Source organism: Lepisma saccharinum, chromosome 29, assembly GCF_977018435.1.
Source record: "Lepisma saccharinum chromosome 29, izLepSacc3.1, whole genome shotgun sequence".
Classification (NCBI taxonomy): domain Eukaryota; kingdom Metazoa; phylum Arthropoda; class Insecta; order Zygentoma; family Lepismatidae; genus Lepisma; species Lepisma saccharinum.
This window is the reverse complement of record NC_139257.1, coordinates 47913931-47931443: the sequence shown is the minus strand read 5'-3', so window position 1 is coordinate 47931443 and position 17513 is coordinate 47913931. Positions and strand designations below refer to the sequence as shown.

Genomic DNA, 17513 nt, shown 5'->3' with positions numbered 1-17513 from the left:
AAGTAACAAAATGAATTCATTACCAAAAGTTACCTGGTTACTTTTCGACATAATCACCATGAAAATACAGGCATTTTTCATATCATGGGACAAGCTCTCTGATCCCCTCTGCGAAGAACGTTGTCGCCAGTGATGCGAGATGAGCCTGAACGTTCTTGGAAGCTCCTCATTGGTCTGGAAGCTTTAGACTCCTAGCCAGTTCTTCAATGCAGAGAAGAGATGAAAATCACTCGGTGCACAGTGCTGCTGTAAACCAACACCTTCTGGAGCAATTTAAATGGGAAGTGTTTGATCACCTGGCCTATAGCCCGGAATTAGCACCGAGTGATTTTCACCTCTTCACTGCATTGAAGAACTGGGTAGGAGGCTAAAGCTTCCAGACCAATGAGGAGCTTCCAAACAAGGTTCAGTCTCATCTCACATCACTGGCGGCAACTTCACAGAGGGGATCGTAGAGCTTGTCCCACGATATGAAAAATGCCTGTATTTTCATGGCGATTATGTCAAAAGGTAACCAAGTATGCATGAATTCATTTTGTTACTTACACTTGTATTTTTTTTATGGTCCATCGGAGGTTGAAAAAAAAAAAGGCCCTCGTAGTTTGCTTAAATGTAGTGGGTGCAGACAAGTCACAATAAAATCCATTGGCTTTCCCACATCCCCCTCCCCCCCCCCAGTTAACCCATTTCTGCATTTGCACTGCACAGTCACAGACACTTCTGGTTGTAAAGAATCCATAGTATTGTTACAAACCATAAGTGTCCATGACACAGGAATATAGCAACTTCTGAAATAAAATTGTATAACATCCACAATTAGATCTGCATTCAGGTGGACTTCAGTTGGGTTGCATCACACACATTAACCTAGGAACTTTAGTATGAAATAAGAGGAGCGTTTTTTGAAAGTTCCCCATTTTTCTCTGCTTGCTTCTCTGGATATCATGCAAGAAAGGGCAGGGGTGGGTAAGTGACAAATAATAATGGGCCAACCTCCGCTGTGGAGTGGTTAGTACAGCACGATGCAACGTCAGGGGTCCATGCTGAATCCCTGCCTGGGCTTGAGTGTTTTTTGTGACTGTCCCTTCATAAATTTCATATCATCATCACTCATCTTCACAATTAGCCAAAAAGTGGGAGAAAAGCAAGGTAAATTAACCAAATCAATACAAGTAATAATGAATTTAGAAATACCCCACTTCTAACTGTATGGTCCATGCAAGCAATGACTCAAACCGCTCAGTGTAGTTTCTCCTAAACGATTCAAGCCATTGTAGTATTATTAATTTGTTGCACCACAATAAATTAAAATAATATCATCACAGTAGCCCAGTAATTGCAGCTTTTCACTTGCAAAAATAATTTAAAGCTGAAAATTTGCAGTTACTTTAGACTTCCCTCAATAATAAGCAAGTCCCAGAAAATTATGTTTCCACTACCCCAAAATCTGTTTGAGGGTTGGGAGGGGTGAGGAAGCCGAGGATGAAGGGTGGGTGGGGGGGGCATCGTTTTATCCATCTTCCACTTAGGCTTTCAACCTCTCCAATTTCCAATGTTCATGTAGAAGTAACGTCATCAATCTGTGTGTGTTTATTTATTGATTGAGTTACGAGTTTTAAGTCCACTTTATGAACAGTAAGGCTTATTGGGACTGGACCTACAGTTTAAAGTGGGATCTGAACCACTATGTGCCTCCACCGGGTATTGAACCTGGGACCCCTGGATTACAAGGTAACAACGTTACCACTGCACCATCGGGGAGGCCCTGTGTTTATTTATAATCACTGTTTTGTTATAAATAACAACAGAAATGTCCATGAAATTAATATTATCTACAGAAATACCAGCTTTGCAGATTGAATAGGAAGTTTGCCATTCATAAATTATAGTAACGCTCCATTGCGTACAGCATGGTGTGAACTGTATTTCAACCATAATAACCATGCGAGACATACTACTAGCAATAAATACTGTACTTCATTCTTTAGATGCTTCACCTGGTGTGAGTATTTCTAAGCCTCTTCAGATCTTCACCTTGAGAAATGTTTCACCGGCTCTTCAATGCTAACAGGCTTCTTTCAATTACACCATCATCCCTTCATCTTCATTACATCCTGATGCTGTGGGCAGTAAAAGACATTACACTACAATTCACTTGCATGTAATCAGGAAATGAATCATGAAAGACATATATTAGCTAAATATTGTTGGAAAATAAAGGCGAATTTTATTATTTTTTCAATCTATTAAAAGGAAGTCTGTTCATATTTTCATATTTATTAACAAAATGACTCTATAACACAGCTATTTTTCAAATATATACACAAAAACATCTTGCTTCCTTATTAGGGTTTAATATTGCATAATCTTACACTCGCTTCTTAAACATTTTGCTAAAGCTCGGTGTCCTCACCAGAATTAAATTAAAGTGCATTAGTTGCGATCACAAAGTCCTCTCCACGTGACACCCCATCTATGCTAGACACACATTCACCTAGGGTTCTGCTGGAAGTTAATGGAGTAGCTCCCTGTACTTGGGTCTTGCGCCATCTGGAAGTTGTTTGTGGACAGGCCGAACGGTCGAAGGATCATGTTGCCCACTTCTTTAAGCTTCCCTGTGAAAGCAAAATAAATTGTTGGTCCAATGCATGCTGCTCATTTTATGCTATGGTCGCCAACAAGTAGGGGCGGTGCCAGGAAGGTGCGAAGGGGTGCTAATGAACCCCTGAATTTTCTTCCCCACACCCTTTTCAACCTATTTTCAGGAAAATACTGTTAACTTTAGGGTAAAAAACTTTCGAATAACCAAATACAGTTTCTGGCAACGAAACATTTGATTAAACAGGTGACAAATAATTATTCATCTGTACTAAATGCTCTTTGGTAATCATGCACATGTGCTTATAGTTACCAAAGAAATTGTTCAAAATTTGTAACTTTAGTAAATGCTTTTTGTGTGTGTTTACGGTTGCCAAATAGCTTAACCAAACATATTTTGTTAATTCTACCAAATCAGTTCTTCTGTGTTGCAGTGTCATTTAAGTTATAACTTACGAAAACCATAGTGTATAATATTAACCCCCTTCCCTGTGTTCAGCGTAATATTACACCCTTGGTCACTATAGCTTATTCTGTGTTGGGCGTAATATTACGCACGCGAACATCTTTGACTGAAGTAACCTGTGTTGAATGGAATAATACATTTTTTGTTGGTGAAACATATGAAGGGTACAGGGGAAAAAAGATGAATGTCACAAGAAACTTGAATGGAGTTAAATGAATTTTAATGTTTGAAACGCTCTTACATCTACAATATGGCTTAGCACTGTATGAATGTTTTACATAATCTGAAGCATTATATTGTTTAACTAATGATATAACAGTGTGTCTAATAATGTAAAGACGAAGAACACATTTTTGGCAAAATTCGTTCTTAATGCACATTTTGCAGGTGAAAAATGATGAATGTCCATTATTCGCACAGAAAAAAAAGCAAAAAAAGATGAATGTCCATTTGAATTGTAAATAACCTCAATAAAGAATATGAATGCTTTGTGAAATACACGAACAAAATGCAAATGCATAAAGTCACTCATTTGTCACTATGAGGAAGTTCTTCATAGAACCTTCTTGCATATTGTCCACAGAATTTCTTCAAGTCTTTATATTTTTCAAGAGAAATTGGAAGTGCCATATCATATTTCCTTGATGGATACACAAATTCACCTTCTTCTAAATAAGGGTAGATGTTTCTCTTGCATTTTTCAATGCCGTTTTATGTGTTCCTGTGTAGTACAAGTTGAGGTTGAGTGAGTACAATCTGAAGCTCACGTATGCCTTGTAACAAACAGGTAACTCAGCCAATACACCACCTCTAAGTACACAGACTTTGTAAATGTATGAATTTGTATGTAAATTGGAGTCATCCTGATTTTGTCTTGGCCTTCTTCGTGAAACATCGTTAACAGTAATTAAACCCCCTAGATAACAGTTTTGTGCATTATAATTGTCCATTCTATTAAATTGCACAATTATGTTATTTCTTTCTGTAGGAGGTATCACCGCAAAGCATTTCAAACGAGAGCACTTGCAGTCTGTCCCTGTTTCATGAGTACTGCACAGCATTTTCTTTCTAACATCACTCACCCTTTGTTCTCCCAAAGTTATCATCCACTTCTGGGTCACTCATGGCGAACACTGTGAAACCAACAAAACCTGTATTCAAACTGACAATGTCAGAACTGAGACGACAATGCGTCTGTCAAGTAAAGGCTGTTGTTGTTATATTGCGAAATGAGTCAGTATCGTACGCGACGATCTATTCCTACACAATGGATGGACAATCATCATTTTTGCCCTGTAAACCTAGGACATCTATCGTTTTTCCCCTGCACACGTTTTTTTAAACCTTCATTAAATATGAGTCTCTCAGCACTTTTAGCCTGTTTTGACATTTTAACCGTTAGTGTGGACTGCCTTTAATATCGAGGAGGCAAAATATCAATTTTTGTGATTTTGTGACATTCATCTTTTTTCCCCTGTACCCTTCATATGTTTTGCTACGGAAGAAACAACGACCTTTTATTTAGTCACGATTTTCAGTGCCGACAAAGAAGAAGAAGAAGAAGAAGTAGTTCAGAGGAAAGTAAACTGTTTTTGTGTTATGCTTCGAAAGTGCAAATGTGAGTTAGTTTGTGTGCTGCGTTTAGTCAGTTGCTTTATGTACATTTTTGGTGTTGCGTTATTTGAACTGTTGGTGATTTATTTTTGGTTTTTGAGTTTGCTAGTTTCCAATACTATCTAATACGAGGGTCACTATTTATATTTTGAGCCTAACAATGAAAAAACAGGAATTTGGCATTGAAAACTGCTTTATTGTTTTTCGAAGTATTCTCCTTTATGGTCAATACACTTTTGCATTCGTTCGAACCATTTGTCAAAGCAGTTTTTCCAATCTTCTTGAGACACCTCCATAATATGGTTTTTGAACGCATCAACGGCGTCTTCTGCCGACGAAAATCGTTGTCCACGCAATTTATTCTTGACATTCGGGAACAAGAAGAAGTGATTGGGTGCCAAATCAGGACTGTACGGTGGATGACCCATCAATTCGATTTTTTGACTGTTCATAAAGTCGGTTGTTAGACGAGATGTGTGACAGCTGGCATTGTCTTGATGAAGAATGATCCGACGGCGTTTGTTTGTTTTCCGTATTTGACCGAAGACCTCTGGCAAACAAATTGTTGTGTACCATTCAGAGTTGACCGTTCTACGTTCCTCTAAAGGCACAGTTGCCACATGACCAATTTTCCCGAAAAAACAGGCGACCATTTGTTTCGATGTGCTTCGAGCGCAAACAACTTTTGTTGGATTGGGTTCATCTTGAAACACCCATACAGTCGACTGCTGTTTACGTTCCGGCTCATATGCATATATCCATGATTCGTCACCTGATACAATCTTATATACGTCTTTTGAAGCACCACGATTGTATTTATTGAGCATTTTTTTGCACCAATTGACGCGAGTGTCTTTTTGAGCTTTTGTCAAATTGTGTGGGATCCAACGAGAACATACCTTTCTCACAGCTAAATGATCATGTAATATTTTATATATGCTGGTGGAACGTATGCCTATGGTTGCCTCAATCTCACATGACGATCTTGCAGTATTAGGTTTTGCACAGCATCAATGTTTTCTTGAACAACAACTGATTTTCGCCACTATTTATATTTTGAGTCTTGGCAACACTGATTGAAGTTAGGCGCGATTTGACGTTTGCATGGAATCGTCTGGCATTATTGACCATAACGTACTTCAAATGTTTTGTCAATAGCTTGATTTGTGTTGTTTATGTTGCCTTGGAGATTGCGCGACAACAATAAAATGGAATTAACTCGTGAACATTTTCGTGCGATGATTTTTTATGATTTTCGACGTGGATTATCAAGACAAGACTGCATCGATCAACTTACTTCCACATTTGGCGATGAAGCCCCATCCTTTGCCACTGTGAAACGCTGGTATAACGAATTTAATCGTGGCCGCCATTCGCTCACCAACAAGATTCGCGATTTCCCTTTCCTCATACTTGATGTACACATGTGCATGGTACCATTTGAAAGCCTGTTCTATTCTGAAGAGAAAGACGTATGAACCATGATACTCTGATGAATTGTGCTGAAGCAGTAGCTACTTAAAATTATATCTACACAAACTCAGAAAAAAAAAATACACAGAACAGGAAACCATTTTGTCAGAAAATTTCACAGGGAAGGGGTTAAGTATTGAAGAGAGACCACTATTATTGTATGCTACAGGCAAGCAATTGATACTAATCTGAAAGGGAAGCCATTGACTTCTTCGTACATGTTGTGGTCAAAGAAAGCAAGCAAAAAATAAGCAAGTCGTTAGCATAATTTCATAGAAGTCTATTGAAAGTTGATTGCTATTTGATGTAGTGGATAAAGCATACATGCGTGTTTCATTTTGCCTATATTTTGAACATTGCACCCCCAAATTCCTGGCACCACCACTGCCAACAAGTGCCATAAAAATTGATTTTAAATCTTTAAAGTAAGAATGGAGCAGATGAATTGCTGCCCTATTGGTAGGGCCTCACATTTATGGTGAATAAAAGACCAAGATTTGGGTACAAGAACTAGATACATATATATGGCATTTTGGTGTTTAAATGGCAAATATAACCCTACATTTGATTTAAAACTACACATCAAAAAATCACTTCTAACAGCACATTATCAGAATATTAAGTTTATTCCTGTGTAAAGGAGGCCTAGCAGTTCCTCAAATATTTACAGCAGAATTAATCAATCTTCGTGAATTGCATAACTTACAGGATAATTGAGACTTCAGTGTGTGTCAAATCTTTAAAAAAAACTGTAAATTTAGTGTTTTAAGAGCTTATTTCGCATTTTGCAGTTCATTTCACATCATTTCATGACAAAACATGGTAAACAAACCTTTCAAAAACACAAATATGCATGTCTCTATCTATTGGTATCTTTCTGTCATGCATCCCCGGAGATTACGAATAAGTTCTCTTAACATTATAGATATACTGGATAAGAAATATTATTGGGTCATTTTCCAAATAAAACAAATGTTTCCTACTGAAGTTATGTAAAGTAGTAATAGGTTTTAAGTAAAACAAAGATTATTTTGAAAATCCTTTTCCCATAATTAAGAATGGTGTCAATCAAGATGTATGGTGAATACAAAAGGCTGAGAATAAGTAAGCATTGAAATTTTCATAATGTTTAATGCCAAGTATGTTTCTTAAATAAGAATATAAAATAATTAAGGTCCCTAGAAATAACACACAGCATGCAAAAGAGGTACCATATTTGAATATGAGTGCCTTCAATGTTTGTAAATACTGAAAGGAGGTGAACAACATTCCTATTTTGCAAGTACATATAAAGGAAAGATTTTTCTAGCTTAACTATCTGTGTGTTAGAATTGCCATTTCAAACTATTATTTCTATTAATCTTAATTTGATGTTCATTGCACAACAATTTGCAAAAAATATAACTTAACCTTAGACGTCTGCTGGTACATACATTGGACCACTATGTTTAAGGGCAAAACTCCTTCTCGTCTAATGTATGAACAAGCACCACATGGAGGAATTTAATACATTGTTTCTCAATATATATATATATAAAAAACAACTTTTCTCAGTGACATTTTTCTCGTTGGTGCATAGTTTCGGCACTACAGTCATTCAAAAAAGCCTGTTTTGCCACCTGAATGCTGGCAACCAAACACAACATTTCATTGCATTTGAGATGTCATTTCCTGTCATGAAGCGATATGTTCCAGGGTTGCCAGGAACACACATATTCTGTGAAAAATGACATAAATCAGCCACATTATGTACCCTAGAACAAAGAGAGAAAGCACGTTCTGTAACCACAACAGGAAGTGAACAAACTATACAAAAAATGGTAGAAAAAAGGAATTCAAATGGAAGTGGTAATATCGAATTTTGTCTCAGCATACATATCAAATATTTGCAAATCTCGTTGCCTAGTTGGCATCTACAATTTAGTCTAACCACTTCGTCCTTTTGATACTCGTTATCTGTGACACTGAACAGTTGACAAAATAAAGGTTAAAGAACTCAAAATTACGAAGCTAAGTAACACGTAATGCAATGTATATTAACGGCATTATGCGGGAAGGGGCAAAAATGGTTGAAAATAAAGGTTTATCTACGTACCGGATACACATGTAATAGTTTGCAGCATTACTGTGAATATGGCAGTATATTCCCTGCTGATTCATGATTAGGTTGTAACCAGGGAGTCGTAACGTACCCAATTTGCGTTACACGTTACGTTCCATTTTGTAGGAGGAAGAGTATGGTTCAGCTGCTGGTACCCATGTAACGTAACGAAATGCAATATGTTACAGACTGACGTTACAGAGAACGTAACAAAATGTATTATGGTAGATATTAACGTTATAAAGGAACGGAACGAAATGAGCACATTGGAACATAACGTAATATGCAATATGGTATATACTACCGTTACAAGGATACAAGGAACGTAGTAACGAAATGCATTGTGGTATATACTAGCGTTACAAAAAAACGTAACGAAATGCAACATGGTAGTAAATAACGGTACATAGGAACGTAATGAATGCAATCCTCCGTAACGGAACGAAGTGAAAGGCAATATGGTTAATTAACGTTACATAGGAATGTAACAAAATGTAAACCACTGTAGCGGAACGGAACAAAATGCAGTTGGGTACATACCATCTGCATAAGGAACGTAAATAAATTCAGTATGGTAGATGTTAACGTTACAAGGAAAGAACAATTCACAAATGTTTGCTAGTAACGTTATAGGTGCGTGACAAATATAATCTATTAAACATCAAGGAAGAAAAAGGAATAGCCCAAATCTCTTGCCATTCATTGGAACATTGCGAAAAATAACTCAGTATATTGTGTGGGATTAATGTTTCGTTAAAAATATGGTTGTTTGTAAATTAATGAATTTCCACCAGGGTTGTTAAAGGATCAGGAATTTTAAATCAATTCAATTCAGGTTCAGCAGGGAATATTAGCAAGCATAAATGGATCTGGACCGTAAAGAGCCTTTTTATGTTTAAGGTATTTAAATAAGTTCCAGGAACCTTTTTTCTGGATCAATTGAAATACGGCACAGGGTCCTTCGTTCCGGATCAATTTAAAGACGGTCTAAGTTCCATATTTGAAATGAAACAATACGCAACTTGGACCGAATTTACACTGTGATAGAACAGGTTCCGGTACTGTTGCGGAACCCAATAGAACCCATTAGTTGATGGGTTCGTGGACGTTTAAAAACCCTGATTTGAAAATTACACTTTTGGCTCGAAATTGAATAAACCTTCCATGTAGTGTAGAAATGAGTAGCCATAGGCGTGCGCACGAAGTCCAAAGGGGGGGTTAATGCCCCGCCCTAATCATGGACGTCTGCAGATATTTTCGACGGAGGGAGAAGCGAGGTATTTTTCCATGGGGCATATTACCCCGATAATAGTGTTGCCCCCTCAAGAAACACCACTTGAATTCGAAATTATCGCATTCCTGCATATCCATTATAATAATTAATGTAAATTACTATGACTGGAATCAAATTATACGTGTGAAATATATACTTTTAGCTGACATTCGTTTTCTAAAGGAGAGAGGTGGCCATCCGCACCCCCCTTTCAGATTTCCATGCCCCTATATTATTATACTTTAATCCAGAAAGTTAGGGGAGAGGAATTTTATCGCCGGTTATTAAACTATATTATGCTCTTGAAGAAAATGAAGTATTTTTAAGCCAATGAAAGTTCACAAAACAACTACGGCTAAAGAAGGTGCAGTGGCGCAACCACAGGGGGGGGGGAGATTGGGCCTCAACCTTGGACGGAAATCAATTCTAAGGGGTAAGGTTGCAAACATTGAACTATGGAAAGAAAGGTTGCAGAATCTAAGAGTTGCAGGACAAAACGATACTAAAGACGGATTTAGTTTTCACGTCTTTCGTGCATTATTTCTTCCAGACGGTCAAGAGCATCTGCAAGGAGGCACAGAAGGGCAATTGCCCCCTTTCGATTTATATCTTTATACAAATGTAAATAAAGTTATATAAAATTGTCTAGCTCGTTTCGCTCGCAATATCTGCTTTTCTTACAGTCTTGTCAATTTCAAACCCTTAGCTATAGTGGAACCATGAGCAAAACAACCTGCGCAGACCCACGACTCCTGTACACCATACTCCCGCTTGTAGGGGAGGGGGAGAGTGGACCATGCTTCCTTATGGCCCGAGGTGGAGGGAAGAAGGGAAAGCTGCGCGGGGACTTTTCGTCCCAAGGTTTTTTTCCTTGTGGTCGATGTATAGGGGACGGCGGCAGTCAGCCCTGGACGCCGAACGATGTAAATAGAAAAAAAAATGTAAAAGAGAATGTCATGGGCCTCCATGATTTTTTTGCGCCATATTAAATCAATATTGTTTTCAGTTTGCAAAAATTTGGATCTAAAAGTTTTCTTGATCGCTTCGCTAGCAATTTATTTTCTGTAATGCATTGTAAATTACCAGAGGGAGAAGTAACAAGAAGTAAGTACGTCAGACTATTACAAACAGTTGAGTCTTAAATGTATGAACATTTGTTTGGGGGAGAAGAAGCGCACACATTTCAGAGGCATATTTTTTGTTGTTTGTTGTGGGGCGAATGAATTCATTATGTAATGTATTAATATAGGCTATATAAATTGTGTACGTATAATAATAGTGCCATTATTACTACTATTATTAATAGTTTATCCAAGTACTCCCCCCGCAGACAAGAATTTGTGGTTACTCCTCTGAGGGGGTGCATCATTTTCTATGTAATTGAAAACTATCGCGCTTCGTTCTCTGGCAAATTTCTTAAAAATAAAAGTAAGGACATTTTGAACAGGACACTTAATAACATAATGGCGATGTCTTCCATTCCTAACTCCCAGGTGTGGGCAGACGTTGTAACATGCACTTTTAGTGACCATTGATTTCTACCATAAATTGCTACTACTAGATAGTGAACATAGAAGTGCATGTTTGGACACACGCCAGAGATTGTGCTTATGGCAATGGTCATCGTTAGTGCTCGAAAGTTGATGTGTGTGTGTGTTCAGTAGACTTTCAGCTATGCAATTGCGGGCGCGCACTTATGTGTGTGTAACAAATTTACTTTGTTTTTATATAGTCTTGTGCAACGTACGCATACTGTACTTTAGCGAGGACAAGAATTTACATGACCCCAACTCAGCCATGCAAAAATTAAACTTTGATAGTTATTGGAGCCCATTTTAATATTACAATTGTGGGTTCAGTATTTTTGAGGTATCGATAAGACATGTGGAACGACTGATTCTAACAAAATGAGTCAAGTTCAAAAGATATGTGGATGCTATTTGTCATCTCCATTTACATTCCATGCTGTTACACGGGATGATTTGGTAGTAGAGTGATTGACTATTCGGTTTCCATTCTTCAAAAACTCATTGTCCAGAACATTAGAAAGTAACATGCTGATTTGGATACACACACAGGCAGACACGTGCGTCCATCAAGGTAATTAATGTACATTAATTTGCATTTGCGTGCGTCTTTTGATAATTTATCAGATGCCATGCAATAATTACTTAGACAAGATAATGACAATGATGTTGCCATTTTTTGATATTTTATTAAGAGAATTTTATAACAAGAGAACTAAACTTAACCTTAGGAAGTAGCGTGTTTGAAAAACAAGAATTGATTTTAGGTTACATATTAGGAGGCTAACAGTAACGTCTGTTATTGAGTGGTGTTCCTGAGTAATGTGCTCTAAATGTTACATTTTGAGGTACATTCTAAAATGGCTGTCAAATTTATCATAAAAAATCTAAAAATTTACACTAATCTCTCACAAAGAAACAGATATCATGGGAATTAATACAATAAAAAAAAATTAGGATTTGTTCACCAACCAAGGAATAACAATATTTGCCATATATTCAACTCCCTACAACATCGAAGCTCAATTTTTTTTAAAAAAATGTAAATATACATATATTTAAAGTATGCATTCGTACTGTATAAGCATAAGAATAGAACGGAGGTTCTGAAAAGTATATATTGAAACAGTTTTTAAAATTTTGTTGAATATCTTTATTATTCTCTTAATCATTCCAAGGTAAATTCTAAAACAAGGAAAAAAAAGACCATATTACTTAAAAAACTAGAGAAATTTTGTATCTTTCAAAACAAAGCAAATACACTGTCATTTCCTTCAGGTGTCAATTTAAAACTAAACAGAATTCCACAAATTTGACATGAATAAAAATATATTTCATACTCTTGTATAACATCAGTATATCTGTGCAATTTTGTGAACAGGTAAGACAGCTACTCAAAACTAAATTTATTAATTACTAGGAAACATTAAACAAGTACGAGCAAAATTGTTCTTTTAATTAAATTACTTCTTATGGAACCTCTGAAAAGATTTTCTTTGGTTACAGCTACTTATGTATAATGAACTATAAGATCACAAAAAAAATCAAGTAATTATATACATTATTAATCTAGACAGTAATATTCCCCACATTTTCAACATGTTGTACAAGATCTTTCTGTGGTGTATCATTGGATTCCACAAAGTTTGCTACAATGTTTGTAGTCAATTCTGTGCTGCTATTTCTGACATTGCTTTTTAATGAAGATTTAGTTAGATTTTTTTTCATGAAAATATAATTATTTCTAATAACAAGTATGTCATCAATAATTTCGGTTGCCATATTACACCTGAGTGGGTTTAGTATGAATTTCAGAGATGAAAAGAGTCTCTCGACACTAACTTGTGTTGCAGGAGTAGAGAGAACAATACAAGCCAAAATGTACAATTCGGGACAACTTGATTTTCTAATTTCCCAGAAATTTAGAACATTTTCAGTCCTTTTCAGTCTTCGAGTTGAAACAAAGTAAGTGTCCAATAATGACGCAATATTAAACTTTGGTGCAGATATGGTATTCCGCCGCAATAAATCTTGTTTCTTTAAGTAGTTTGTGACATGATCACTGTCATCATCTTCAGTGCTGGAATCTTCTTGTTTCTTTACCTCTCCACACACTGATAAGGATTTCATGTGTTCAAGTCTTAACCACAACTTCTGGAGATACACCTTCGCCACATGGATGTTTTCTTCACTTAAAACAGAAAAGTACCTGGGATCCATGTAAATAGAAGCAAGAAATCCTGGATACTCAAATAATGATGGAAGTCTCTCTTCGTTATTGACATATAATGCTTGTTTTTCTCGTTTGTCCATGCCCTCTACTATGTGGCGTGCAAGGTCTGTGTTGATTGTTGATGTTTTAAGGCGACACTCCAGCCATATCCCGTAGAAGTCGCCAAGTAGAATCTGTTCTTCTTGCAGCCTCTTTGTGGCTACTTTGGCTGGTTCCAGTGACGTCAAAATAGCCTCAATGTATATCCAGTCTTCTTGCTTTATTTTAACTTGCTCTTGATAGTAATCCCCTATGAACTTTTTAAGTGTAAAAAGTGACTGGAGCATATCATTTGTGCTGTTCCATCTTGTCGGGACATCAAGGGATGGTACCGGCAGTGATTCTGCATTCAATTGACGCCGTGCTGTAGGCGATCGTAAGACACGGCATGCTGCTTGACATGTCACAATAATATCCTTAACTTCAGGAATGGAATTGAGAGCATCATTTACGACTAAATGAAGAGTATGCGACGCGCAACGAACGGATTGGAGACGATAATCTTTACTCGTCAATTCCATTTCAATATCTTCATCTTCGTAAGTGTCTTGAGAAATATTAGACATCTGTGTTTCTTGATCTTCCCCAATAAGTTTCCCGGCTTTAATCATGTTTGCTCCAGTGTCTGTAGTTAAACTATATATATTCTCCACGGGCACATTATACTTATCCAGAATGTTCAACAATTCGTAACGCAAATTGCTACCTGTTTGAGACACAAATAACTCTTGAACTGACAAAGTACGCAATTGGAGAGCCCCATTTACAACAAACTGAACGTTGACACCAAAGAATGATCGTCCATTTTTCGAAGTAGAATCAACTTTTAGATGTATCAATTTTCCCTCCATTTCGCCGCGTATTGTTTCTCTGATCTGCTGGGCCTGACTGAATAGCATGTTCCGTACACCTTCCTTGTTCACGATAAACCTGCAGAGAATAAAATTTGCTTTCATCCTTAATTGATAAGTTGTTTCTTGATTTTTGAAATTTTCAAGACATTTGTTTCAAACCCAAAATAGAATTAAAATTCTTAAAAATATTTTTCAAATAGTATGAATTAATTATATTATCAAGCTTTCATCAACTAGGCAAATGCTACAAATATGAGAAAGCAGAACACTTTTTGGTGAAAGTGAAAAAGATTGTTATTTAAAACCATAATAGGTTAACCTCTATCAGTGTGTCTAGAAACTAACGCAGCTTGCATGCAATAAACAGTGTTATTTGATGCAATCAACGCTCTTTAGTAAAGTTTGAACTAATGAGGAAGTTATAACACCACCCTCCCTGGTCACAGCACTGGGCTTTGGCAATAGGTCTTTTTGCTTCATTCAGATATACCTAAGGCTGTGAAAAGGATATATGTGACACCTATATTTTTTTTATTTTCTAAAATATATTAACAATAGTATATAGGGGATATCTAAATAAGTTGTACTGCATGCTCAGTTCCATCCAGCACTGGAAAGCTACAGAATGTTAGCATAACCTGTCTCTAGGCATATGGAGTACAGTGAGTTTGTTTTGTCTCTGCGCAGAGTTAGCACGTGATATGGGACAGATGCCGGCACTTTCGTCCCGTAACGTCTAGCATGCAGACAATTATACAGTATTTATATTACATATTCCGACCTAACCTGTGTTATAAGAGTTTAAAACGAACGCACTGTATATGTAACAACTTTGTAAAATTGAGGAAAATTTGACATAATATTTGAAAACTTTATATTAATTAGTTTTGTTTGAGTGTACAAAAGTGTGTTAAATATCATTTGATGAAAAAATGTGTCTCATACATATCAGTCTTCAGAAAATTACTTTTCCAGACAGTTATACTTAGTTTACTTATTCAAAGAGTAACTGTTGCAGTTGAAATTACTCATGATTATGTCAGTGAGTAACTAGTTTTACAGTTATTTGAAAAACTAACTTAACGTAATTGCATTCCTTCTAAACATTGTAAGGATATACAGAACTCTCTACCTTCATTACATGAGGCTGGATCAATAAAATCAATGTATTTGAAGTAACCTGAAATGAATTTCTAAGGAATTCTAACTAAAGAAGGTAGCTGTAACCGTAGCAGAGTTTCATTTTTGCAATAGATGTAACTTTATGACGTTACTTTTACTATTCTTTAAGACAAATTTTTAACTTTAAAATTTGTAGCGTTGGGGGGAAAAGTTAAATTTCGCAACACTGTTTCAACTATGGGCTCCCGCGTAGCCAAATTATTAGTGATTTAACATTTGGCGCTAGCGGTCCAGGGTTAAATTCCTGGTGGGAGCCCTCCAAAATTTCAGTCCTGCCCAGCTACGCGAGGACAGTAGTTGAGCTAGTTAAGGAGTGGGTTCTGTCTTGAAAGCCAGAAATAGCTGCGATGGACTATGCGCGGACCAAGCGTCATCCTTTGAAAAATCAGCTTAGAGTTGTTGGCATTTGAATAATTAGTCTTGTTTGTATACGTCAAATTGATTTAAGGGCCTTTCTCTTAGAGGGGTAGTTTAGCTTCCAACTATTTCTTTTCTGGACGCTTTTGTTTCCTTTTTTTTTTCGGAATCTCCTACTAAGGCAAGAAAGCTGGGCTTCGTTCCATTTTGAATTTAGGACATCCACGCTTTGTTGCAATTCGTCATTTCTAGTTGCTCATTAAAACTTCAGTGTTTGGTTTAATCTTGATTGTTGTCATAATATTACAATGCGATGACATACCACAGACATAAAATCCAAAATAAAATTTCTTAAATATTTATTTTCTTGTAATTAATGATCATTGGGTGTGTTCAATTTTTCGCAATAAAATATCCAACAGAAAGTAACTGCAAAAGTAAGTTATTCTTAAATTGAGTAGCTGCACCGAACCTACTTTTTGAACCAAGCAACTGACTCTAGTAACTTTCCGAACACTGATTAAGACTGTCCGTTACTAACAATGAAAATAATTTCATTCGTATACAATGTGAACATACTAAGGAATACATGTAAAGGACAATCTGACGACATTGATGAAAATACGCACCTGTCAGAAGCTGGCATCGCTTCCAAAAGAGGATTCACTATATCTTGAAATGCTTGGTCATTCATCAGTGAAAAAGGACGTCCGTGCTCCGAGATGAGTCGGATGCAAGACTGCCTGAGGATGTCTGCGGTCATCTTTACATTTAGGAGAATATTGGCTTTCGGATTACTAGAGATAGCATTTCTCATTTTCTTCTTCTGCAGAAATGACAGCTTATCTTGATGCCTCCGCTTGATATGTTTCTCTAGGTTACCACTATGATCTCCCTATAAAGAAAATAGTTTTATTCATACTGAAAGAATTAATATCAAAGTAAAATCTATGTGCGAGTTTGTGTATTCGTACAATATACCCATATACGTAAATATATGGAGACCACTAACTGTCATTATATAACAATATGCTTAATGTATGGAGATTAGTCACAAATTGGAATCCCAGCACTTTTTACGCCTGATTAAAATACTATAGAATACCCTACACATAGTGGATGGTAGTGAGCTCGCCCTGTTGAATAGGATGGGATTTCTGAGTGGAATGTTCAATGCAGCATATTGATCAAGATACAACAACTGAATTACGGCGAAGTAGGTTAGAAACCCTGCATGCTCAAGAGCAGCTTCGATAAGGCACCTGAATTGTCTAGAGCTGAACAAGGAAATGGGCGATCTTTATTTCCCAAGGCCATTCCGCAAAACTAATGCCACAAGAAGTTTCCTGTGTGGATTTGTGAGCATGAAATTGTAGGTTGATGATAGTACTACAAGACGTCAAGTGGATTTTTTCCGTTTCGTTATTTTATATCGCTTTGCTACCTATAGAGTTTGAATAACTAATTAATCATTTGATGAGCAGACAAACACAAAGTAGCCGATCCCGTGGCAAATTAATTAGTGTAATACAATGCGAAGTCTAAAGTCTGATTAGAACCTGGACTAGAAGATATTGTCTTTATACCACTTCCATCATCTATCGCATCCTTTATCATCGCGATTAACAGTGGTAGACGCGAAATAAAAATAGAACCTTTGCAAGGACGTCCGAAAGAGGGGCAAGGGGTGGACGACCCCCCTGGAAAATGAAAGTCAACCAAAAATTATATATATATATATATATATATATATATATATATATATATATATATATATATCACATATAATGTCATTTC

At 36.6% G+C, this 17513-nt stretch overlaps 1 protein-coding gene across 1 annotated transcript in view; it reads right to left on the bottom strand.

Annotated features, from left to right (window-relative positions):
- Positions 1 to 2249: 2249 nt before the first annotated feature.
- Ttc1 (Tetratricopeptide repeat domain 1) overlaps positions 2250 to 17513 on the bottom strand; it is a 41602-nt gene continuing 26338 nt past the window's right edge. The window contains exon 6 of the mRNA XM_083115004.1: positions 2250 to 2615. Within this exon, the coding sequence (XP_082971130.1) occupies positions 2491 to 2615 (125 nt within the window). The 3' untranslated portion in view covers positions 2250 to 2490. The remainder of the gene's footprint in view (positions 2616 to 17513) is intronic.